This window comes from Nicotiana sylvestris, chromosome 7 (genome assembly GCF_000393655.2).
Source record: "Nicotiana sylvestris chromosome 7, ASM39365v2, whole genome shotgun sequence".
In the NCBI taxonomy this organism is placed as follows: Eukaryota; Viridiplantae; Streptophyta; class Magnoliopsida; order Solanales; family Solanaceae; genus Nicotiana; species Nicotiana sylvestris.
The window spans coordinates 113,558,034-113,583,607 of NC_091063.1; the positions used below are offsets into that span (position 1 = coordinate 113,558,034).

General features: G+C 37.2%; 1 protein-coding gene and 1 long non-coding RNA gene across 2 annotated transcripts; both read right to left on the reverse strand.

The window, feature by feature from the left end:
* Positions 1-5,575: 5,575 nt before the first annotated feature.
* On the reverse strand, positions 5,576-6,078 carry LOC138872470 (uncharacterized). The gene is made up of 3 exons (XR_011400851.1): positions 5,873-6,078; positions 5,734-5,787; positions 5,576-5,665 (listed from the first exon to the last, which is right to left on the reverse strand). It is a non-coding gene; the product is annotated as an uncharacterized lncRNA (long non-coding RNA).
* A 5,562-nt stretch (positions 6,079-11,640) lies between these two features.
* LOC104244026 (laccase-3-like) lies at positions 11,641-13,844 on the reverse strand. The gene is made up of 5 exons (XM_009799326.2): positions 13,747-13,844; positions 13,277-13,673; positions 13,070-13,198; positions 12,042-12,986; positions 11,641-11,957 (listed from the first exon to the last, which is right to left on the reverse strand). The coding sequence occupies exons 2-5, from the start codon at positions 13,503-13,505 to the stop codon at positions 11,827-11,829; spliced, it is 1,434 nt and encodes a 477-aa protein (XP_009797628.2). The 5' UTR covers positions 13,506-13,673; positions 13,747-13,844; the 3' UTR covers positions 11,641-11,826.
* Between the last annotated feature and the right edge of the window lie 11,730 nt (positions 13,845-25,574).

The window sequence follows — 25,574 nt, forward strand, 5'->3', positions numbered from 1 at the left end:
GCCTCAAATTTCGTACAAAAGTTATAAATCACCATACGAATCTACTACAAGGCTTGGAATCCCAAACAAACATTATCAACTACAAAGTCAACTATTGGTCAAACCTATCAACTCTTCAAACCTTTAAACTTTTAACTTTCGGCATTGAAATTTGGGCATACTACCAATTTCAAAATCACCACAAGAACCTATTAAACCCATCAAATCCCGATTTCGAGATCGTTTACTCAAAAGTCAAACCTTGATAAACCCTTCTAACTTAAAACCTCTAAATGAGAATCAATCTATCAAACAAATTCCGACTCACTTAAATATCAAGACCAAATATGCACGCAAGTCATAATACCTCATAGAAGCTACTCAAAGTCTCAAACCACCGAACATAATGCTTTTCTCATAACGCTCAATCGGGTCGTTACATGATAGGAAGAAAAGAAAGTTGAGGACAAGAACGAAGAGCAAAGAGAGAAATCTAAGAGAAAAATAAAGGTAAAAGAAAGTAGAAGGAAGGTTATGAGGGTTTGCAATTTTGTATTTATAGGAAAGAAGTACGTCGTCATAAAATCGTCATCATAGGGCTGTCATGTCAGATTAACAAAGCCGTCAGTGCCTAAAAAACTATTACCGCCTTCAGAACCAATCATGATAAGACACGTGTCTTGAGCTTTAAATAAAAGAGGCGCATGTCTCTTCTCTTCTGCACCACGTCATAATAACCTCGGGAAGAGGCAGCAAAACATTTTCGCCATAAATAAACTCACAACTTCCCGAATATCAATTGAGATTATTCAAGAAGTGGTGGGATTATCGGTATTAATAAAAGATAGGCTCCAATTCTTTGGTGATATGTATCGACGAAGTTATTATGACAAAATAAGAATGACATGTACAGAAGATGAGCAAAATGACTTCGGGATTGAGCAAATACGTGAGTGCGGAACCAAAATGCGGTTTATTTTTACTCAAAATACTGAAATAAGTGTAAAAAAAAAGTTACCAAACTATATATAACGCCACAAATAGTGGCGCTATACAGTAATGTTAACTGCACCGTTACTGTATAGCGCCACTATTTGTGGCGTTATACTGACACATCTTACATAGCGCCATTAATAGTGGCGCTATACGCCTTATTACCTGATTCCACCAATAATTTCTGGGTTCAATAATTTAAATGCGTATAAAGCCACTTTTTGTGGCGCTATATACAAAAAAAAAACCTCGGCTAGCCATTTTCTATATAAACATCATAGAATCGCCACAACTTCATTTAAATTTTTTTTTAACTCTTATTGGTTTCTATTGTTGTTAAATTCTCCAGCATTTTTTCATTATGTCTGAAGAACGTAGAATAAGAGTATCATTATATTGGGGGGGGGGGGTGAGGGGTTGTGATGGAGAATAACTCTGTGGGCTACAGTTTACCTGCTAAGTGTAATGTTAAATTGCCACTTTCAATGGAGTACGAAACATTGATGTCGTTGTTATGCAAAAAAATGAGTGTGAGAAAACGTTCAGTGATACTCAAAGTAACCAGAAGATATCCGTATTCCGTTACGCCGCAAGGGGTTGCTTTTTACTCAGAGTTTAACATCGACGATGATGACACTTTGAGTGATTTCTTGAGGACTCCGGACAAATGCCGGGAATTTCTTGTAATCACAATGTTGGAGATGTACGTGAAGGTCGAAGACGTTCCAAAAAATGAGGTTGTGCGTAGTAGAGATAACCCCCAGTCATCGGGTGGTTATTCTGGATCACTTTTTGCCGGACATGTTCCAGATGAAAGATTTTTTCTTGATTTAAATTTATCACAGTCGGCGAATGAGCAGCGAGAAAATAATTTATACCCTGCTTTCCATAATTCACAAGAAGAGTGGTAAACTTCAATTTTCATTTGTGTTAATTATGTAAATTTTTGCATATTGAATTAATTTTAATGCTCATTTATTTAATAGGGGTACCGGCCGGATATGAATTTTACAAGTGGCCCATTCGGTAGTCATCACCTAACTGAAAACGTCCATCATGGAATGTCATCACATTACAACTTGTAAGTGAAAAGCTACATCCATATATAAAGCATTTATTAATTTAGTAGCTTATATTTTTGTTGAAATGTGCAGTGAAAACGAGCAAGTTGAACTACCCGTACTCACTCAATTGCCCGAAAACGACGTATTACATCAGGATCTGGTAGATGAACAGAGTGAGGAAGAGAACAACGATTACGATAACAATGCCGATGAATCGGGAGATGAGACACCATTTGCTCGTGAGGATGGTGATGAAGAGGACGAGGAGGAAGGACCCGATTTGAAGAGAGCCCCCATAGACGAAAAGTGAACGAGTCTGAAGTGCCATTTCATTCAAGGGAGATTCCTTATATTGATAACTTGCCAGCCGTGCTGGATGTGGAAGCTCTCACAAGGGATTTTGATGAAATCCGGACAGCAATGTGGGATGAGTCTAGACCAACGGTGCTTGCAAAGGGGATGCTTTTTCCTGATAAAGCACGCGTAAGCAGGGCTTGTAAAATGCACAATGTTAAAGAGTGTCGTGAGATGCAGGTATCGGAGTCAAGTCCGACGGTATACAAGGCTATTTGCCGCAGGTGGTTTTGGCCATGTAATTGGATGTTGCGTGCGTCGAAGAAGAAAACAGGTATGTGGAAAGTGGGTAAATACATTCCCACCCACACATGCGAAATGGACACTTTCAACGGGAATCACTTCAACTTGGATATTGACTTGATATCTCTTGTACTTATTCCGCACATCGAAGCGTCCATAAGGTATAAAATCAAAGAGTGCATTACAGCAGTCTACCAGGAATATGGCCACACAATTACTAAAAGAAAGGCATATCTTGGGCGCAAAAGAGCGTTTGAAATAGTCTATGGTAACTGGGATAAGTCATTTGCAGATCTGCCTAGCTACATGGCTGCACTGCAGTACTTTAACCCCGGAACAATTATTGAATGGAAGCTTGAGCGGAGTCCGGGTAAACCAGAATATATATTCAATTACGTGTTCTGGGCGTTTAAGCTAGCAATTGATGGTTTTCCGTATTGCCGGCCCGTAATATCCATAGACGGAACTCATGTCTATGGAAAGTACGATATCAAGCTATTGATAGTCATGGCAGTGAATGCTAATGGACAGATATTTCCTCTAGCCTTTGCTATTTGTGCAAATGAAAGCACAGAGACGTGGATAATGTTTTTGAACCACTTGAAAGAGCACGTTGTCAAACATCGTTCAGGTATTTGTCTAATATCTGATCGGCACGGGGGTATATTAAGTTCTGTGGAGAACCTTCCTGCCTGGCAAAAACCTTATGCATACCACCGTTACTGTGTGAGGAACTTTAAGGCCAATTTCAAGAAGGCACATCCCAAAAAAGATCTACATGATTTGATGTGGATGGCAGCAACAGACCACCAACAACATAAATTCCGGAGGCATATGGATTCTATCAGGCAAGAAGACGATGCAGCATATCGTTGGTTAATGCGACATGATCCTGAAAAGTGGACGTTGCATGCAGATGGTGGCAGACGCTGGGGAATTCTTACTACAAACGTGTCAGAATCCTTCAACGGGTTATTAAAGTCGGCAAGAGGATTGCCCGTCACAGCCATGGTGCGTATGTCGTTCAAGCAGATGGCGGAGAGGTTTGTACAACGGTCTGCAGCTGCAACGGAATTGATGGAAAGGGGTGTTGAATTTATGCCAGTGCCTATGAAGAGATTAGAGAAATACAGACGGCGAGCACATTGGCATTCCTTTTTGCAATATGATAACGAACGAGGTATTTTTGAAGTTCGCACCGCTATCCATAATAATCGGGGTAATAATGTACATACTGTAAATGAATCCACAAGGTTATGCTCATGTGGGAAATGGTCAATCTACCACATGCCTTGTTCACATGCCATCAAGTGTTTTCAACGTGTTGGTTATGCGGAGACCAACTATATTGATCAACAATATAGTGTTTCCAAATACCTAAACACATATAGTGGTCAGTTGCAACCAGTGGGTTCTGAGCATTACTGGCCCCCAGAACCATTTAAAATGGTGTGTAACAAGTCCTATTTGCGTAAAAGACAGGTGCAGAAGAGAACGCGTATACGGAACCAAATGGATGTTAGTGATATCGTATATGCACGCAAATGTGGTATATGCTCGCAAACAGGCCACGACCGTAGAAAATGTCCTTTGGGTGGCAACAATAATCAAGCTCAGGGCGGGTGTTCTTCTATTGTACCTAACTACCCATGAGTTCATGTTGTAATAATTAGTTGTTATGTATACGATTTAAGTATTTATGAAATAATATTTTCTTGTTTGTTAATTATGATTTGTACTTTCCCTTTTTACCTATTTAAATAATAATTTAATATAATTATCGGTATATTTATTATGTGTGTTGTCTTGTCGCTATCACGATATTTAATACACAAAATATACATATGGCGCTATGTGTGTCTTGTCTTGTCGAACTGAAAAAGCTGAAAACATCATGATATGGCGCCATTAGATATGTGTGACCGGCTGACATAAAGTCGTCTCGTCAACATCATGATATGGCGCCATTAGATATGGCGCTATCTAATATAGCGCCATTAGATATGGCGCTATATGTGTCTTGTTTAGCCTATAAATAATGGGGTCATTGTAGTTATTTTGTGTGCTAAAAATTTCCCCCAAGAAATATTTCATTAAAAGTAAGTAAGGTTTTTATTATAAGCAAATAGTTCACAAATGGCTCAACCTGGTCGTCCACCAATTTGCTTATGTGGAAAACCATGCATGATGGATTGTGGGTGGGAAGGTGCTAACGTTGGACGCCGCTATTGGTGCTGTATGAACAAGTTGTACAAGCAACCCGACGAACCTACTTGTGAATTTGATGAATGGGCTGAGGAACCATGTTATCAGGAAAGCTACAGGGATAGATTACAGGAATTTCATAATATGTTGTTATACCAGCATAGAATACAAAAGGAGGGAGATAGAATTATTACAGAAATGAGGGAGAAACTGAAGGAGGTGGAAGATAAAAAATGGAGAGCAGAATGGAATTGTGAAGCACACAAGGAACGCAACGAAAAATATAAACGGGAACTTGCGGAGGTGAAGGCGAGAGTGAAAGAGTTAGAAGAAGAAAAAGAACAAATGGAAGAACGATTTAAGTGGTTGGAGCGAAGAATAAATGACAACTGAGGATGGAGCATTGGCGTGTATGTGTTTAGTGTCATTTTCATATGTCATGTATTTTTATTATGTTGGCCTGTTATGTTTGTGTTTGTGTTGTAGTAATGTTTTCCTTGTTTGTTGTACTAAATTTTATTTTAATTTAAGTGGAAGTTAAGTTTAAGTTGTTGTGTTACTATACCAAATACTATAAAACGAAATGAGAACTAAAAAAAAGTAACTGTCATATTCGACTAAATATTATTTACACCAAAAAAACAAAAAAATGGAAGACCGAATCAATGTGTCCCTCATCCGGTGTGTCTCAAAGTAGCCGTTGGCCTGAGGCGCATCCCCTGCCTCCCGGGTACGCTATTGGGATCATCATCATCAAGTCGTCTCCTTATGGCCGGATGCGGCACAGGATGACATGTATCGGTGGTGCTGTCAGGTCCAGTAGAAGGCTACATAATAATATCAAACTTAGTATAGAAAACTACATAACAATTCACAAAAATTTATATTGGCTTACCATAATCGTGTCTGGATCCTGAATGTAGTCATCTGTCGCAGCATCGCATGAAGCCTAAAAAAGTAAATTAATAAAGTTAAAACAAAATAAATAAGTTATAGTAAAAACAGTAATAAAATTAATACTAATAAACTCATACCTGCGCATGTGATGAGCTGCCATAACTCAGTCGGTGCCCACTATCAAAATCTCGGATCGGTCGAGACTCATCAGTGGTAGACGGGCCAGGGAAATATCTACCCAACTCCACTCCTTGAAAATCCGAGCCCATGATCAAGAATTGACCCGATGGGGTCACCTGCGACGTCCCTGGAGTGTCATAAATGCCAAGGCTGTAAGACGGCATGTCGGTCTCATGCATGGCACCTCCCGTATCAGCAGCAACATCAAAGCCCCCTTGCTGGGGACCTCCTCTCCGCCCACGACCACGTCGTCCAACACCAGCAGGTCGTCGTGGAGCAGCATCAGCTCGTCGGCCACCACCCCGTGGCATACCACGACCTCGCTGGTACGTGGCTGGGTCAACATAATCTGGCTGGTGTGCCAATCGCTGATCCGATCGGCCTCGCTGCAGTGTCTGGGCAGCCACATCCATTAAGCGACGACTATGGTCCTGCATGATCACAGGGTCGTGGACATAACTCTGCATCTGCTGCCCCATACGATATACGGTATGCAATCCAATCGCCTGCACAAAAGTTTTTAATATAAACTACGTATTTGACTAGAAATTACTATTAATGTAATTGATAATAACAGAAAACATACCAGAGCCTCATGTCTCCCGGCGTATGAGACGTACCGACCATCTACCTGATGAACTGGGTTCCCGATAAAAAGTTGGGAAACAGTGCGGTACCATGCCATATAAACTTCGATAGGAAAGTGTTGCGGAGCTGGGGTCAAGTCCCCTCGGCTGTCCCAAATACCCAACTGCGCTGTCAGCCACTCAATAAATGTGTCGTCCACTCTCATCCTATCATCCCTCTCATAATGTAAAGGATCCCATGCAGGCTGAGTCGGTATAGACTGCGGAAATCCAAACTGACGAAATACTCACTCTGAGGCATGATGCTCAACAATATCGAGGCATGTGAGAGGGACGGAAGCCCTCCAAATATGGCGACCGTGCGTGCAATACGCTGGCAGAGTACCTATCAGCTCTTCGCTGTACGGCGTCCAGATGAACTATCAAATAATAACACAAACCGTTAGTATGCGCAACACCTAGTTAAACAATAATTGGTAAGTTTAGTTAGATATTCACCTGTGCATCCTCCAGAAAATCCAACACATCCCTACAGAAGGGGAGATTATGATGGCCATGATACTCTCGTGCAAGTCTACGACGCAATACCCACCTACAAGCTAGAGGGAGATCAGGAATATGTACATTAGCCGGTAGCTGTGGTAGAGGTGGCCGAAGTTGCAGAAATCGCTCCCACACCCAAACCTAAAACAGAAAGTTGACGTAAAGATTAACTATAACTAGGTAGAATTGTAACTAAACGACAAATTATTTGAATAAGTTGTCACCTGTAGAAGTGGCAGAAAGCCAGAAACGTCTCTCTATGTGCCCATGGATGCCCGGCACATCTGCCTGTACAAAAAAGATAGGACAACACCACCCCAGCTGTAGCTGACTGTATCATCGAAGTCCGCAATATGATGTAGAAAACGAAGGCTCACTAGGTTCCCCGAAGTGTTCGGGAACAAGACCCCCCCAAATAGAAGGAGCAACAACAACCTCGTATATTGCTCCACATCCACCTCCGCTGAGTCGTCGGTGATAGTATCGTGGATCTGCACCAAGTGGTCTCTAATGGGGACCAACTGCATACGACTGCTCCCAATTGCTACATCTGGGTCTTCAGACCTGAAGCCCGTGAGCCTGTGCAGCATATCCATATATGAAGCCCGGTTAAAATATCTCATGTTCCTAGGCAGTAAAACTAGCAAGCCATCGGTGGACAGGCCATATAAAATCTCGACGTCCTGGAGTGTGATGGTGGCTTCGCCGATGGGCAAATGGAAAGTGTGTGTCTCCGGTCGCCACCGCTCAATCAACGTCGTGATCAAAGCATAGTCGAGCTGTATCCGGCCAATGCTAATGATCCTATATAATCCCATCTCCTCCAGGTGATGGACCACATGGGGATGTAGAACGCGGGGAGGAGTCAAAAACTCCCACAATAAATCCACTCTCCTGCCCCGAAAAGTCTGCGTAAGCAACTCTCCCCCCATATATGCTCGGATCTATGCTGGGGCTGTAGGGGTAGTAGCTCCGACGTCCGAGGGCTGGGATGTATAGGTGCATCCATGTCGTCAATTGCAAATTCATAATTTTTAATACCTATCATTAAAATTTATGTGTGTTTTTTATAATTTAAATTCATATTTTTTAACTTAATTGTAAAAATTATATATATACTTATGGGTTTCGTACTTGATTTTCTGAGGCCCAGTGGTACCAAACTATCATTAATAATTTTATGTTTTTTTAATAATTTTTATTCATATTTTTTAATAACTTAATTGTAAAAATTATATATACCTATATATAATTTTTATAATTATGGGTTTCGTGCTAGATTTTCTGAAGCTCAGTGGTACCAAACTATCATTAATAATTTTATGTTTTTTTAATAATTTTTATTCATATTTATTTAATAACTAAATTGTAAAAATAATATATATATATATATATATATATATATATATATATATATATATATATATATATATATATATATATATAATTATGGGTTTCGTGCTAGATTTTCTGAGGCCCAGTAGTACCAAACTATCATTAATAATTTTATGTTTTTTTTTATAATTTTTATTCATATTTTTTAATAAATTAATTGTAAAAATTATATGTATATGTATATATATATATATATATATATATATATATATATATATATATATATTATAATTATGGGTTTCGTGCTAGATTTTCTGAGGCCCAGTAGTACCAAACTATCATTAATAATTTTATGTTTTTTTTATAATTTTTATTCATATTTTTTAATAAATTAATTGTAAGAATTATATATATATATATATATATATATATATAATTATGGGTTTCATGCTAGAATATAAGATAATTAAACAATTACTACACAATACTACGCTACAAGGCTCTACATTTTACTACGCTAAAAAGGTCTACGTTTTACTACGCTAAAAAAGTCTACAGTTTACTACGCTAAAAAATAATCTAAACTAAACGGCATAAAAACACATAAATATACATGAGGATATTAACAAACACATTTTTTAGACTAATTTACATATTTTTATACAACACTAAAATTAAATCCGGATAAAATTTAACATGCTAGTTTCGGAAAAAATAAACACAAACCGAAATAGAACACATACAAATCAAGTAATATGCATTGTTATAAAAGTTTCAACTTAAAATAAATCGAAATACCTCGATTTAGAATTTTCGGAATGTAGATAGATCGAAATTTTGACTCCGGAAGAGTGAATCCACAATAACACGAAGCTCTACTCGACAGTGGGACCACAAATATTAAACTTTTATGTGACGGGGGGACCCAATTTTTTTTTTTTTTAAAAATGGGGGCAGAATCGGTGGTGGTGGTGGTGGTGGGACCAGAAATGAGAAATGAGGGAGATGGAACGAAGAAGAAGAAGATGGAGGATTTGTATTAAGGGGTATAGCGCCACTATTAATGGCGCTATGTGTTCAGGTAATAATGCGTATAGCGCCACTATTAATGACGCTATGTAAGATGTGTCAGTATAACGCCACAAATAGTGGCGCTATACAGTAACGATGCAGTTAACGTTACTGTATAGCGCCACTATTTGTGGCATTATATATAGTTTGGTAACTTTTTTTTTTACACTTATTTGAGTATTTTGAGTAAAAATAAACCACATTTTCGTTCCGCACTCGCAAATACGTATCATGTCTATTTAGCCCGTGACAAAGTACAGGAAAATAGCTTTAGATTTTGAAGAACGAGTCACTAATATAGATACGAATAAAGAAAGAATCGTCAATGCCTGATTACACAGGATTTGCCATCATTACTTCGTCTGTTACAATTCAATTGTGAAACGCGTCATTAATGTAATAAGTGACAGTAATGGATATGAGCTAAACAAGGCAAACAGTTACAAATATGATTACTATTTAAACCCCTCATTTTACACCTTGTATCCCATCGAACAATTACTAAGTCAGTCTCTCAATTATATTTTTTTACTACAGTTTTCTATTATTTGAAAACTATTTCTTTCGTACGGAAGAAAGGCTGCAACTATCAATAAGATTTCTATTTCCCTTATTCTCTCAATTTATTTTCTTATTATTTGTTCCTTATTTGTATCACTTATATTTGAAAAAGCGAATAAAATTGGTTGTTAGTAACCCGAGATATTTATTTAAATGCTTTGACTGCAAAAACTATTTTTTGGTTAAATCACTAGTTAATTATTGTTGGACAATCAGACCTTACACTTTCTAATAATCCATAAACTTTGCCTGAACAATGATTTAAAATACACCAATATGGGACAACAATGGAACAATTCAGTATTCATATATCATATCATATTATACTAAAAGCAGGAAGCTCTAAATGTCAAAGTTGAATTACCAAAAAGTCCATAAAATTGAAGGACTATTTTACCCATTAACTATATAAATACTACTTCAATAATATTCTTGTACAAAAAGGTAAAGTACTACAGTCACCTTCCAATAAATAATAAATTTGTACTTAATGCTGCCTATTCAACTCCTAAGTATTCCTTTCATCTTCTGATACTTTATTGCAAATGTACATACTATCTCAACCTTTAGAATGCCCATTTAATGTTTACTCCTTTTTAGCTTCCAACAATTATTATAGATTCATGTATTTCAGCCTTCTCTTCTTCTTTCATTCACTTTACAAAATTGGACAATGAAATCAATTAAGCAATTCTTCTTACTGTGAGACCATTTGTCAATTGGAGAAATGGTCATTAACCATTTATTTTTTTCATTTGGCATACCTGCTAACTGTCTATAACACATAATACCAATCTATAGTTTTCAAATGAGGTAATATTTTCTTTTCCTATTAGTTTTACGAGTCTCGCGCAAATTTTACAATTGTTCATGTTTTTTATACAATATTTCGATAGTCTTTATCATGAAAATGACTATCTTTTGTTATGAAAAGTTTGGCTACTATACTATCCTTATTGATTATCAGTGAAAAATAACGTTAAGTTTGTTATTTTCCTTTTGCTGTATTATTCAAGTGTTAGACTAATTACCAAGCCCATTACTAGACTTAACTTCTTTACTCCCTCTTCTATTTACTTTTACCATTAAGAAGTCATGGGTTATGTGAAAGGGCTACTACGTAAATCAAATATATTGTTATTAACTTATTTCATAAAGAGAAATCTTAGATTATAGAAACAAATAATCTAAGTAAAGAGGGTGAACGATAGTACCTACAATGCACGGTTAGTGTTAAATTATTCCATAAGTCAATTGTTATCATTTGAATCTAAGTTTCAACGATATATAAGTAGAAGAATATAAGACAAGTAGAAGAACATAATTCAAATCCCTTATAAACCAACTATCATTCGGTAGGATTTAGGGCACTATAATTATTACATATCGAAATTAGTTTCGGTGGAAAAAAGAAAAATTAAGTATGTGAATACATTTGATATACATCCATTTTATAGAACTTTTAACAAATCATTTAGATATTTTTGGATATTTCAATTTTCAAAAGTTTGTAACAATTGATAAGGGTTACACGTGCAACGCACGTGTGTGCAACGCACGTGTTTAGAAACTAGTATATATATATATCTGAACTAACAGAGTACGAGATTGTAAAAGTACATATAAAGTACTTGGAACGTGAACAACTAATTAAAAGCAAAAGAATTCCAGACCCTGAACTGCTTATACTTATATAAACAAAAAGACAGTAGATAGACCACACTAAAAATGCTTCATTTGCAGAGAACCATAATATGGATGAGTTGCTACAACTCCAAATCCATTAAGTTGGAAGAATAATTCTAATATTCCTTCTAGCACTGTGGTAGATCTGGTGGAGGTGGCTCCATAGTCTGTTTCTCTCCTTTCCCATTTTCAACGATGAACGACATAGCCAGACCCCATGCCAAATGTGAATCAATATGGCAATGAAACAGCCAAACCCCTATTAAGATATCAGATAAATGAATCAGAATAATCTTAATAAATTCTTCTAAGGCAACATATATCATTATGATAAGCAACTTACCAGGATTATCAGCGACAAAACGAATGACTGCCCATCCACCGACGGGCACATCAATTGTGTTCCTAACTGGAGGATCATTCAAGTTAAATTTGGCAGTATCAGTTTGTGGATTGAAGTTGCCAAAACCTTGTCCAACAACCCAGAAATGGTATCCATGAAGATGAATTGGGTGGTCCTCCACCGAGAAGATAGCAGTATCTTGTAACACAATTTGTACATTAGAACCAAATTTGATCTTATACAACTTAGTCCCAAATCCTGGCTGCCTGAGTACTCTAGAAACATTTCCCGTATAATCAAATTTTACAGGTGGAACAGGAGGGAAATCCAATGTATAAATCCCAGGAATGTTTTGGTAATAAGCTTGTAGCAATGAGGTTCTTCTAGGAAAAACAAAGGAGACATTGTTCATACTAGCAGCAAAACGTGTGTTATTAGGGCCTTGACATCTAGGACCAGGAGTGCAACTCACTAAGCCTAATCCAACAGTGAAGAACAAATTCTCATTAATCTGATTAGGTACTTTAATATTATTTTTAGGAATGCTCCTCATTTGACTTGTGAAAGACGTGACAGCATTTGTGTCATTAAAGGCTGGAAACTGAGGCAACAAAGGCCTTGAATTAGCTCCCGACCTAAGATTCGTGTACTCAAGAACAGCAGTGGTAGTAGTGTTGTCAAATGGGGCATTTTGAGCTGAGGCATAGGCACGAGCTGCCATGTAATAGCGTGCAGGGGGCTGATCAGCAGTGAGTATTACATTAGTGGTCTGACCAGGTCCAACCATGATAATATTCGTCGTAAAAGGCTTATTATAAGCAGCATCAGCTCCCACCACAATCAATTTGTGGTTGGCAACTGAGAAAAAGAGTTGTTGATTGAGTGCAGCGTTGATGACCCTTAAGAGTATTGTTTCTCCAGGATTCACTAAAAACTTTAGAGTATCTGCAACAACATTATTCTGACTTAGTATCCATGAAGTTGGTTCCCAAAAAAGAAAAAAAAATGGATCTAATCACACTAAAAACCTTGGCTAGAGCATCTATAGAGGTCACCAGGTTGACCATTGATAGTATATGCATCAGAAATATTGGGAGCAGCTCCTGTGAACTGTGTTTGTCTTTGGATTACAATAATATCTTTGTTCCACCATTCACCTGAAAGCAGTAAATATTCGTCAGACGATAATAATTTTAGAACAAAAAGAAAAGAAAGAAAAAAAGAGGTTTAATTACCAAGAAGAATAGGGATATCCTTTTTAGGCTGTGAGAAAGGAAAATGAGAACCCTGTTTTGGTAAGATAACAAGAGCCCCATAAACAGTAGCTCTAAGCCATCTACTGTGAGCATGCCACCACAATGTACCCTCTTGGTCTTCAATAGTGAACCTGTATGTGTAAACTCCTCCTGGTTTTATTGGACATTGTGTCACATACTCTGGTCCATCTGCCCATGGAGTTCTCATTTGACGAATACCATGCCAATGAATGGTAACATTGTATCGTGCTCTATTCACAACCCTAACAACAAGTTTATCCCCATTTCGAACGGTCAACGTTGGCCCAGGGAATTGTCCATTCACTGTTATTATATTCTTGGTTTTGCACAGTCTTGTTATTCTTGTTTCTTGAACCTGTTCAAACAGTTTCAAATTATTAAAAGTGGTAAGGTAAAAAATGAAACAAATATAGTAAATAGGGACATACAGAAAATTCATGTTGGTGAATATCTGCATTTGCAAAACTAAACAGGAGACTTAGTATAACCACAGTGGTAGCCAATAGGACTTTGAACAATGCCTTTTTGGAAGTCTCCATCTCTTATCTTTTTGGAATCCTGGAGTTTGCCTATTTATACTGCTAGATGGAGAACCGAAAGCTTAATCTAATCATTTATTAAAAAAAATAAAATTAATATAATATAATATTAATTTGGTGGTACATTAGTTTGGAGTTAGCCAGAGATTTTGGAAAGTTTTGGGCAACTTAGTCCAACTACATGGAGGATTTGGTGCACCCACTTACTGCTCTCGAGAATTCTTAATCAAAACTGAAATTTTTCCTTTGGAAAATTTGTAAACAATGCAGGGCTAATGCTTCCCGTCACTCTCTTACTTTTTTTTTTCCTTTTCCATTTTCCTTTGTTGCTGAAATCTATTGTCACTTTCATTTGACAGAATATAATATTGTAAGGATGGTCAATGAAGTTGAAAATAGTTGCGATTAGTTGAGGAGAAGATTTTATCCAAGACTATGTGTTAATCAAACAATAAACAAGTTAAAACCAATATGAGGCAAGCATTATACTAACTGTCGACACTGAACTTTATAGTTAGAGAGGTCTTGCTACAGATTTATTTCTTTTTGAAGCATACTAGCATAGTGTGTGTGTATGTACACGGAAATGGAAAATATTTTAAATAAAATTACTAAAAGTTATACATTTAAACCTCTCTATAACAACCATTCTGTATAACAACATTTCACTTTAACATTAAGGTTTTCTTTGGAACCAATGTATTATATTGTACTAGAGTAATCTGCGCTTTGCGCAGACATGAAAACAATTAAACTATAATTAAATAATTAATGTCTTAAATTTTGATATAATATTTTTACTAATGAAATATCTTTTCATGTTTCTATTATTTCTTAAAAAAATTCACATTCTCTATAAGATTGATTGACATACATGTAATATTCCATTTAAATCAGCATACGTGAACTTGAATAAGAAGAATGGAATGTTTGCTAAAAGAAGCAATTTATATTAAAAAGAGAAGAGAATGATAATGCAGGAATATGAAATCTGAGATGAAATGTTACCTGCTTTTTTCTTCTTCCTCTAAGATTTTTCCATAGTATTTGATTTCTTACATGAACTGTTTGACACTTCTACTTCATAAAATTGACATTTTTCATTTTGCTCAAAATAAATTTCAAAAACCAAAAAAAAAAGTAAACAAATAAAAGAAGCACACAAAGAAAAGAAATTAAAAAAAAAGTTTATTGTTTCTTTTCTTTGGTAAATGAATCTCTATTCTACGGAATATTCTTTTTCTCCGATCACTACTAGAAATCCAAAAAAAAAGCGACCAAAGTTGATCGCTTACAGGTCAAAAAACGACTAAAAAGCGTCCAAACTAGCTTGATCGCTATTTTGCTGGTCGCTTTACCTTAGAGACCAAAGTTGGTCGGGTTTTAAATATAGAGACCAACTTTGGTCGCTTTAGTATTTTAATAATATAAATCAAAGTTGGTCTCTATATTTAAATTACGTTATTTATTTATTTATTTATTTATTTATTTATTTATTTATTATTAATCAAAATATAACGATCAATTTTGGTATGTAAACCAAATATTATATTTTAAAATCTGGAAAATAGTGACCAAAGTTGGTCGCTTTTTTTAATTTTTTTTTAAACATAAGCGACTAAAATTGGTCGCTAATTGCAAGAATTTAATTATTTTTTAAACATATTTTCCAGATTTTTTTTAATAGAATAGCGACCAAAGTTGGTCGCTTTTTAAGAAATCTGGGTTAATTAGCGACCAACCTTGGTCGCCATTGCCCAGATTTTTTTTTTTAATAAGAAAAGCGACTACAGTTGGTCGCTTTTCTGGGTATAATTTTGGCAGAAACTGCCTATTTTGGCAGCTACACCACCTGTCAGCATACCAAATTCCCTATTACAAGCAACAACAACAACAATACCAACAACAACAACATTAAAACCAACAAAGTATAAAGTTCAATACAACTAACACATTAAGCTAACAAAACTAAGTTAACGCTTATTACAAGCCCATTCGAAAACTGATTTCTAGTTTAAAGTATATAAAGTACTCAAGGAGTGTTCTTTCAGCATCCTCGTCCGAAAGTTGGATTGCCTCGCCCGACTCATTAGGTGACTGACTGCGTATGAACTCCTCCACGTCAGCTGTGAAGCGAACCTATAAGAAAAATTACATTAAATTAGTATTTCAAAATTTATACAAAAGTATATCAAAATACTTAATGAAAAGTAAAAAACTTACATGTATAGTCGAGGCTCGACCCTCGACCCACCTTTCTGGATCAGTCTCTTTCTTCTTCTTTACAATACGGGTCTCATTGAATAGCTCATCTTGCTTCATTGGCATTAATTCATATCCTAAAATTTCAATTTATAAACTAAAATTCCAATACATAAACTAAAAGTCCAATTCATATCCTAAAAGCTCAATTCATATCCTAAAAGTTCAATTCACACACAAAAATTTCAATTTATATCCTAAAGGTTCAACTCGTATCCACAAAAGTTCAATTTATATCCTAAAATTTCAATTTATAAACTAGAATTCCAATACATAAACTAAAAGTCCAATTCATATCCTAAAGGCTCAATTCATATCCTAAAAGTTCAATTCATACACAAAAATTTTAATTCATATCCTAAAGGTTCAATTCATATCCACAAAAGTTCAATTCATATCCTAAAATTTCAATTTATAAACTAAAACTCCAATACATAAACTAAAAGTCCAATTCATATCCTAAAGGTTCAATTCATATCCTAAACGTTCAACTCATATCCACAAAAGTTCAATTCATACACAAAAATTTCAATTCATATCCTAAAGGTACAATTCATATCCTAAAGGTTTAACTCATATCCAAAAGTTCAATTCATACACAAAAATTTCAATTCATATCCTAAAGGTTCAACTCATATCCACAAAAATTCAATTCATATCCTAAAATTTCAATTTATAAACTAAAATTCCAATACATAAACTAAAAGTCCAATTCATATCCTAAAGGTTCAATTCATATCTATCACGACCCCAGTTCGCCCTCCGTGAACTTTCGTGACGGCACCTAGTCTCTACGACTAGGTAAGCCTCAATTGCGGAAGATAACCAAAACTTGCGGAAGTAAAACAATTTAAAAACATAAATAAGGTAATAATAGTGTTAAAATGTGCCGCTCGACATACACCATATATAAATCTCAGGAATAGAAATGGACTCATTGGTCTGCGGACGCGGCAGATGTACCTCGGAGTCTCTAAGCAGTCACCTCTCTCAACGATAGCAGGCCTGATCAGTGGTACCTGGATCTGCACATGAAAAACATGCGCAGAAGGGGCATGAGTACACCACAGCAGTACTCAGTAAGTGCCAAGCCTAACCTCGGTTGGGTAATAACGAGGAAGGTCAGGGCCCTATGAGATTAAATACAATATAAGGGTTAACTGTGTGGAATAAAACAGTATAGATGTAACGACCCGATTGGTCGTTTTGAGCTTTAGCACGCTGTTCAGCAGTTGGAAGTCATGAACAACTTCATTTCAGGTATATTGACTTGTACGTATGGTCAGAGTTGAATTTCGGGAAATTCGGTGTCAAATTGGAAAGAAACTTTTCATTGCGGCAACCTTAAGTTGAAGAAAATGGCTAAGATTGGAATTTTGAGTAAACAACCTCAGAATTGGGATCTGAAAGTTCCAGCATGTTCGTATGATAATTTTGGACTTGGGCGTATGTCCAGATTTGGTTTTGGATAACCCGTGAGCATTTCGGCATATATTGTGGAAGTTAGTATTTTAGAAGAATTTCATAAATTTGGGTTGGAAGGCATTTCAGAGTTATAGATGTCCGTTTGGGATTCCGAGTCTAGGAATAGCTCCGTATGGTGATTCTGGAGTTGGGAGCGCGATCGGAAGTGAATTTGGATGTCCGGAGGTCATTTTGAAGTCATTTGGCTAAATATAGAAATTTGAAGGTTTTTGAGAAAATTCGACCGGAAGTGAAAATTTTGATATCGGGGTCGGAATGCGATTCCGAAAGTTGGTGCAAGTCCGTAATATCGAATGTGACTTGTGTGCAAAATTTGAAGTCATTCGGACAAGTTTTGGTAAGGTTTGAGACACTTAAACTCTTTTAAGGAAGCTTAAGTTGGAAAAGTCAACCGAATATTGACTTATGTGTTAGAGGGCTCGAAATGCAAATTTTATGGTTCGGATAGCTTCGTTAGGTGATTTGGGACTTAGGAGTGTGTCCGGAATATTTTTGTGATGACCGGTGTAGAATTAAGCTTGAATTGACAAAGTTAGTATTTTGGCGAATTCCGGTTGATAGGTGAGATTTTGATTCGAGGGTCGGAATGGAATTCTGAGAGTTGCTGTAGCTTCGTTATGTCATTTTGGACTTGTATGCAAAATTTGAGGTCATTCGGACGTGGTTTGGTTGGGTTTTTGATCAAAAATGGAATTTGGAAGTTCGTGAGATTCATAGGCTTGAATCCGATGATGATTTGATGTTTTGATGTTATTTTGGGTGTTTCGAAGGTTGGGACAAGTTTGAATGATATTGTGGGACATGTTGATATAATTGGTTAAGGTCCCGAGGGCCTCGGGTGAATTTCGGAAGGTTAACAGAATGGAATTCGGACCCAAAAAGAAAAGAAAAAAAGCTGCTGCAATTTCTGCTGCTAAGCTGTCTTTGGACAGCAAATGTGCAGTCGTGGAGCGTACTTCGGAGGCCTATATCTTTTGATCTACAAGGAATTTTGAGATGATTCAAAAACTAAAGTTGTATCCCTTCATGTTTAGTTTCCAGAAAGATAAGGAAATCGTAATTTGGACATCTCTAGAGAAAGTTATGATCGATTGAAGATGACTGGTGGAGCAGTTTCTCTAGAATTTTTGGATTTCATGGAGCTGACTTTAGAAGCTCATATCTCGGGATATATAAAGACTTATATGGTGTACAACCTATCAAATTAAAGATATTCGAGTCTAGTTTCTAAATCTTCAACTCGTTTGTAATTTGGATATTTATACAAGACGTTATGGGTGTCTAAAGAGAAGGTGTCAGACAAGGAAAAATTTTAATAGGATATACAACTTGTATAGCACAAGTGCAAGGTACAACTCGACGAAGCACGGACAGATTCTTTAAACACGGATTTGGCTTATTTCTTTCATTTCTTTCATTTGTCTTGGATGATTTTGGAGAGAATTTCAAGGGGGATTTTATCAAGCATCAAAGGTGAGTTATTTCTACTTATTTTCAAGTTAAATACAAGATTATATGTGAATTAGAACATGAAAATTAGTAGAAAAGTGGGGTTTTAGGGCTTGTGCTTTTGAGATTTTCTAGGGTCAATTTGAAGGGTCAAACGAGCTCCGATTTTTGTGTTCTTTATATGTACGGACTCGTGAGAGGACGAAGAACATCTTGGTATAAAAATTTCTGAGTTTTGAGACATGGGCCCGGGACTCGGGTTTTGTCAAATTCGTGAATTTTGATATTTTTCGATTGCTTTCGATTGAGTATTGTCCCTTTAGCATAATGCGACATATTCGTTGTGATTTTGGGCAGATTCGATGCACATGGAGGCCAATTCGAGGGGCAAAGGCATCGCGAGCTAAAGAAGTAGCCGGTTTGAGGTGAGTAATTTATGTAAATGATGTCCTGAGAGTTTGAAACCCCGGAATTTCACATTGTAACGCTATATTGAGGTGAGTTGCACGCCGGATAACGGGCGTGGGGTAAAGCACCATTGGGGATTGTGACTTAGTCCGTCCCGAGAGATGTTTTTACCGTGTTTTCTGCTTGGATTTAATTGTTACATTTGGGCTTCTTGCCAATTATTTGAATCATTCAGGGATTGACATCACTGTTTTCGCATACATGCATATCATTTGATCTCAGTCCAAGGTTTTAAATACTGTTTTGCAAACTCAGCCATTTTTCTAAGATTTGAAAACTTAAATGATATTTCTAAATGATATTTCGGGCTGAGAACTATTGTTTTACAAATGCCCAAGGGGCTTATTATGATTTCTGGACTGAGCATGGATCGGGCTGCGCGCCACAACAATGATTTGAAACAGTGTTAACAATGACACTATATGATGTGACTTGAAACCGTGGTAACAATGGCACTGTGTGATATAAATTGGTCAGGTAACAATGACAGACCAGGACTTGATTGATGCCACGAGATGGCTTGTTATTGCGCTTGGGCTGTAGGAGCCCCTCCGGAGTCTGTACACACCCCCAGTAAGTGCCGTTGACGATAAATAAATATGGATGGCTCGGGCTGCACGCCGCAGTGGGTACCAGAGGGTACCGTCATATGCATTGCATTGCACTCATGCATTTATTCCTCATCTGCATTATCCGCCATAATAATTATGTGCTCTTATTTCATTGACTGGTTGCTTCATACTGTTCTGAGCCTGAGGGGCTGATACTGTTCTGAGATACTGAGCCCGAGGGGCTGATACTGTTCTGAGATACTGAGCCCAAGGGGCTGATACTGTTCTGAGATACTGAGCCCGAGGGGCAGATTTCTACTTATTATTTTGATACTGAGCTCGAGGGGCAGATTTCTACTTATTATTTTGATACTGAGCCCGAGGGGCAGATTTCTACTCATTGTTTTGATATTGAGCTCGAGAGGTAGATTTCTACTCGTCATTTTACTGCCAAATTACCTGTTTTTACTGGTTTTAAAGAAATTTCACATGATGTTTTACTGAATTGTTATTTTAAATGATTTCACTGCTTCTGTATAGAGTGTTGTGTGCCTTAACGTGTTTTCTTACCCTCAGTTATTATTTATATTTATTACTCACCGGGTCGGAGTACTCACATTACTCCCTGCACCATGTGTGCAGGTACAGGTATTCCTGAGGCATAGAGCGAGTTTTCTGCTATTCAGTTTTCATCGGAGTTATCGAGGTAGATGCATGGCGTTCGTAGACCCGTTTTCTCCTTTATCTTCTGTATTTATGATATCTTCAGACTTTGTTCCTAATTCCATACTTTGTAGAATTTTAGTAAACTCTGTAGTAGCTCATGACTTGTGACACCCCAGTTAGGGCTGAGTTGGGTTGGATTTCCGTATTTTATCTATACTTTCCGCTATTGGATATTATTAAACCATGTTTATACTATAATTATGTTAATTAATTGTCTTTAAAGGATAAATTAGGTTGAATGGCTGGCCTTGTCTTCATGAGAGGCGCCATCACGACCAAGTTTAGGAATTGGGTCGTGACAAGTTGGTATCAGAGCCTAGGTTACATAGGTCTCACGAGTCATGAGAAGGTTTAGTAGAGTCTCGCGGATCGGTACGGAGACGTCTGTATTTATCCTCGAGAGGCTGCAGAACCTTTAGGAAAACTTCACATTCTTGAATTCTTATCGTGCGTTCTTGATTCAGCTTGAAAAGTAACTCTTGAAATTCCTTCCACGCGTTCGCATGCGCGCATGAACGCTCAGTATCAGATGTGCCTTGATGGCTTGTGATTCCCTGATTGAGGGGCGAGACGTGATCCCTATGAGTTGATGTTGGGCCAGTCTGAAGGACTTGAGGCCGGATCTTTTCCTACGGCTTAAGCACCAAGGTGATGATTGTGTGAGCAAGTGATTTGAACTTATATGTTTGGGATTGCCCCTATTAGCGGGAATGACGGCTGGGTAGTAATGTGATGGGTATGTTAGTACTGCGAGATGTTTCTATATGACTTGGAAGTGTCGAGGAAGATCTGCTAGATGATAGGTGAACTATTAAGTGTATGATTTCCATTGTGATTAGAGGTGTAGCTCCGAGTTATGGGCGTGAAGAATCTTTTCAAGTCTCCTGTTTGGAGTGAAGTGAATTTCATGTTACAGTATGAGTTTAGACCCAGGAAGACTAAGTGATTGTGCAATGTGTATGACAGTGGGAGGTATATAAAAATCTTAATTGGAAGCAAAGTAGGTGGGTTATCTCATGCGGAATAATCTACGTAGGTGTTTTCCTTATAATGTTGAGTAGAGAGTTTCTTTTCTACTAACAGGGTGTATGTGTTGAGATTTGAATTTGACTCTAATTGAGAAATTTGAGTTGATTGTCACGAGAATGAAGGTGATCTTAGTAGTGGAATTGAGGTATTTTACGGTCTGTATTACCTAAGCTTGTGAAGAATTTTTGTTGAACTAGCTGTAGTAATATGGCAATATTTCTGAGTTTGATGACCTGCGTGGCCTGGTTGAATTAGAGGAATTTAGTTCTGATAGCTTGATTAGGAGAAAATGGATTTCCAAGTGTTCTTGATGGTTTCTACCATGGTTTAAAATAGATACTTTCTACAGGTATGGGGAACGTGTTGTGTATTGTGAGTTCCTGTATATTTCTTCATTATTGATGGGGTACGAAGGTTTTGGAGCGAGGTTCTGTTTAATGTAGGGTTTCCTACTGGTACTTGGTTGGCTTGAGTGGTTATGGTGATCGAGAATGGTGTTGCGAGTATACGAGTTGTGTAGTAGGTTATGCGATTATATCTAGGGTTATTGTTATGGCTTGACACAGTTTGTTCGGACTTATACAGTGTGTGTATGTGAGATTCGGGTCTTGAAAAGAATTCTGGATGTTAGAAATTGGGTTCCAAGGATTTGGGGTAAGGTTAAAGTAATATTTATTATTCACTACAATGAGTTTAATGTATTTCGGAATAATTGGTTCCAACTTTTTTTATGAATTATATGTCCTACCAGTATGAGGGTTCGTTATGTGCTATAAAAAAAATGTTTACGAAATTTATTGAGAAGAAGAAAGAAAGAAAATTGAAAACTGCAGTTGGCACAATATGAAATTTTTAAACCGGGCTGCAAGCCGCGGTGAAGGTTATGTAAGGACAAGGTCCTTGTGGTAAATAATTATGAGTTTAAAGTTTTCCTTTGTAAAGTTTAATTCGTACGATAATATTAAAGGGAGTCATGCCAGTTAGGTTGATTTGATAATTCTTGTATATTTTATGTTCATATTCAGCCATTTTCGTACTATAAACATTGAGTTTTAGCTTATGAGATGAGTTCCCAGGTGGCGTTAAATGTGACTCATTAATCCGAGTAAGTAATAATGAGGTCTTCATGCCTCACATTCTGTTGTCAGTATTGTGAAAATTTGAAATGAGGTGGTGGTTAATATGAGATTTATTGATAATGATGGAATTATTTATGAACAACTATTAAGACCAGAAATGTGGTTATGATCATACAAATGATGCGTTTCATGTCAAAATATCATTATGATAATGTCGGGCTTGTAATGCGGAGATTAGTGTTATTAATATACTTGTGGTACTTGTTGGGTTGTGGACATGCTGTTAGGAGTTGTTTTGGTGTTACTCTGACAGGTGGATAGGCCCAATTACAAGGGAGACTCTGCCGAAATATTTGAAAAATCTGGGAGTTAGTCAAATTTTGGGGACTTAAGAAAGTTGAAATGTTGGAAGAATATCTAAGATCTATATGAAGTCGTTCGGTTCATTTGGTTGTGGATTGTGGGGTGTTGTCCCGGCTATGGTGGTAGTTCTTTCATGTTATGAGAAGAAATGACTTATTACGGTCCAGTAAAGGCTATCAGCCTAGTTCAGTGCGAGCAGAATCGACCTGAAGTGGGTGAATGGATTTAAATAGGATTATGGGCTTCATGTGAGTCAGATGTGTTTATTTTAGTATAGCGCTCCTCAAGGAGGGGTGTTGGAATATCATATGTTGTTCCGTGCTCGTCAACTCATGTAATATTGTGATTGTGCCATGTGTGTTTTGAAACGGTTTGGTAAATTCCTATTCTCTGGGGAAAAGTCCATATTTGTTGTGTGAGTTGAGCAGTCCATTCCTGAATCATTTCCTTATGTATCTTGTTCGCATTGTGGCCTATTGGCGCATTTTTTCATCATGTGAGACCGTTGGTCATTGTCTATGGTGATTGGTTGTCTGAGCAGCTCGTACTAGGTGAGGTGAGACTATTGGTATCGGGGACCATTGCAGTGGGATTATGTGAGGTATATTACAGGGCAGTTACCAGTATTTGGGTAGTAATGAGGTGATGATTTTAGTCAAAAAGGAGAGAATTAATGTTTGGTTAACTCTGCAATTGGTTAGAAATTTCTGCACATCTCCTCCGTTGTGGTTGTATCATCAGCATTATAACAGAATGTATAGGTATATCATCATATGCATTGGGAGCATCAGAGTCGTAAAATTTTGGTTATTAAGGTTCATGGAGTGTCATTGTGGTTAGATGGTGAATTATGCGATGCATGGTGCTAATTCAACAAAGGTATGCAGTCGTGTTCAAGTACCTCGTGTGGTAGTTGATACAGTGTTTATATACAGGGAACAGGTCTAGTAGAGAATTTTAAGTGTTGAAATTGGGTTCTGAGCTTATTGTATGGATAAAAGAGGATATCTGCAGATTTGATCAAACTAATGTGTCCATATGAGTTGTGGTAGCACGGGCAGGTGCACGAGGTGTTAAACAGTGATTTCAGATAACTTAAGAGCAGTTCTTGGAACGTTCGAGGATGAACGTCTATTTAAGTGGGGGAGAATGTAACGACCCGACCGGTCGTTTTGAGTTCTAGCGCGTCATTCAGCAGTTGAAAGTCATGAACAACTTCATTTCAGGTATATTGACTTGTGCGTATGGTCAGAGTTGAATTTCGGGAAATTCGGAGTCAAATTGGAAAGAAACTTTTCATTGCGGCAACCTTAAGTTGAAGAAAATGGCTAAGATTGGAATTTTGAGTAAACAACCTCGGAATTGAGGTCTGAAAGTTCCAGCATGTTCGTATGATGATTTCAGACTTGGGCGTATGTCCAGATTTGGTTTTGGATAACCCGTGAGCATTTCGGCATATATTGTGGAAGTTAGTATTTTAGAAGAATTTCATAAATTTGGGTTGGAAGGCATTTCAGAGTTATAGATGTCCGTTTGGGATTCCGAGTCTAGGAATAGCTTCGTATGGTGATTCTGGAGTTGGGAGCGCGATCGAAAGTGAATTTGGATGTCCGGAGGTCATTTTGAAGTCATTTGGCTAAATATAGAAATTTGAAGGTTTTTGAGAAAATTCGACCGGAAGTAAAAATTTTGATATCGGGGTCGGAATGCGATTACGAAAGTTGGTTCAAGTCCGTCATGTTGAATGTGACTTGTGTGCAAAATTTGAAGTCATTCGGACTAGTTTTGGTAAGGTTTGAGACACTTAGTCTCTTTTAAGGAAGCTTAAGTTGAAAAGTCAACCGGATATTGACTTATGTGTTAGAGGGCTCGAAATGCAAATTTTATGGTTCGGATAGCTTCGTTAGGTGATTTGGGACTTAGGAGTGTGTCCGGAACATTTTTGTGATGACCGGTGTAGAATTAAGCTTGAATTGGCAAAGTTAGTATTTTGGCGAATTCCGGTTGATAGGTGAGATTTTGATCCGAGGGTCGGAATGGAATTCCGAGAGTTTCTGTAGCTTCGTTATGTCATTTTGGACTTGTCTGCAAAATTTGAGGTCATTCGGACGTGGTTTGGTTGAGGGTTTTTGATCAAAAATGGAATTTGGAAGTTCTTGAGATTCATAGGCTTGAATCCGATGATGATTTGATGTTTTGATGTTATTTTGGGTGTTCCGAAGGTTGGGACAAGTTTGAATGATATTGTGGGACATGTTGATATAATTGGTTAAGGTCCCGAGGGCCTCGGGTGGATTTCGGAAGG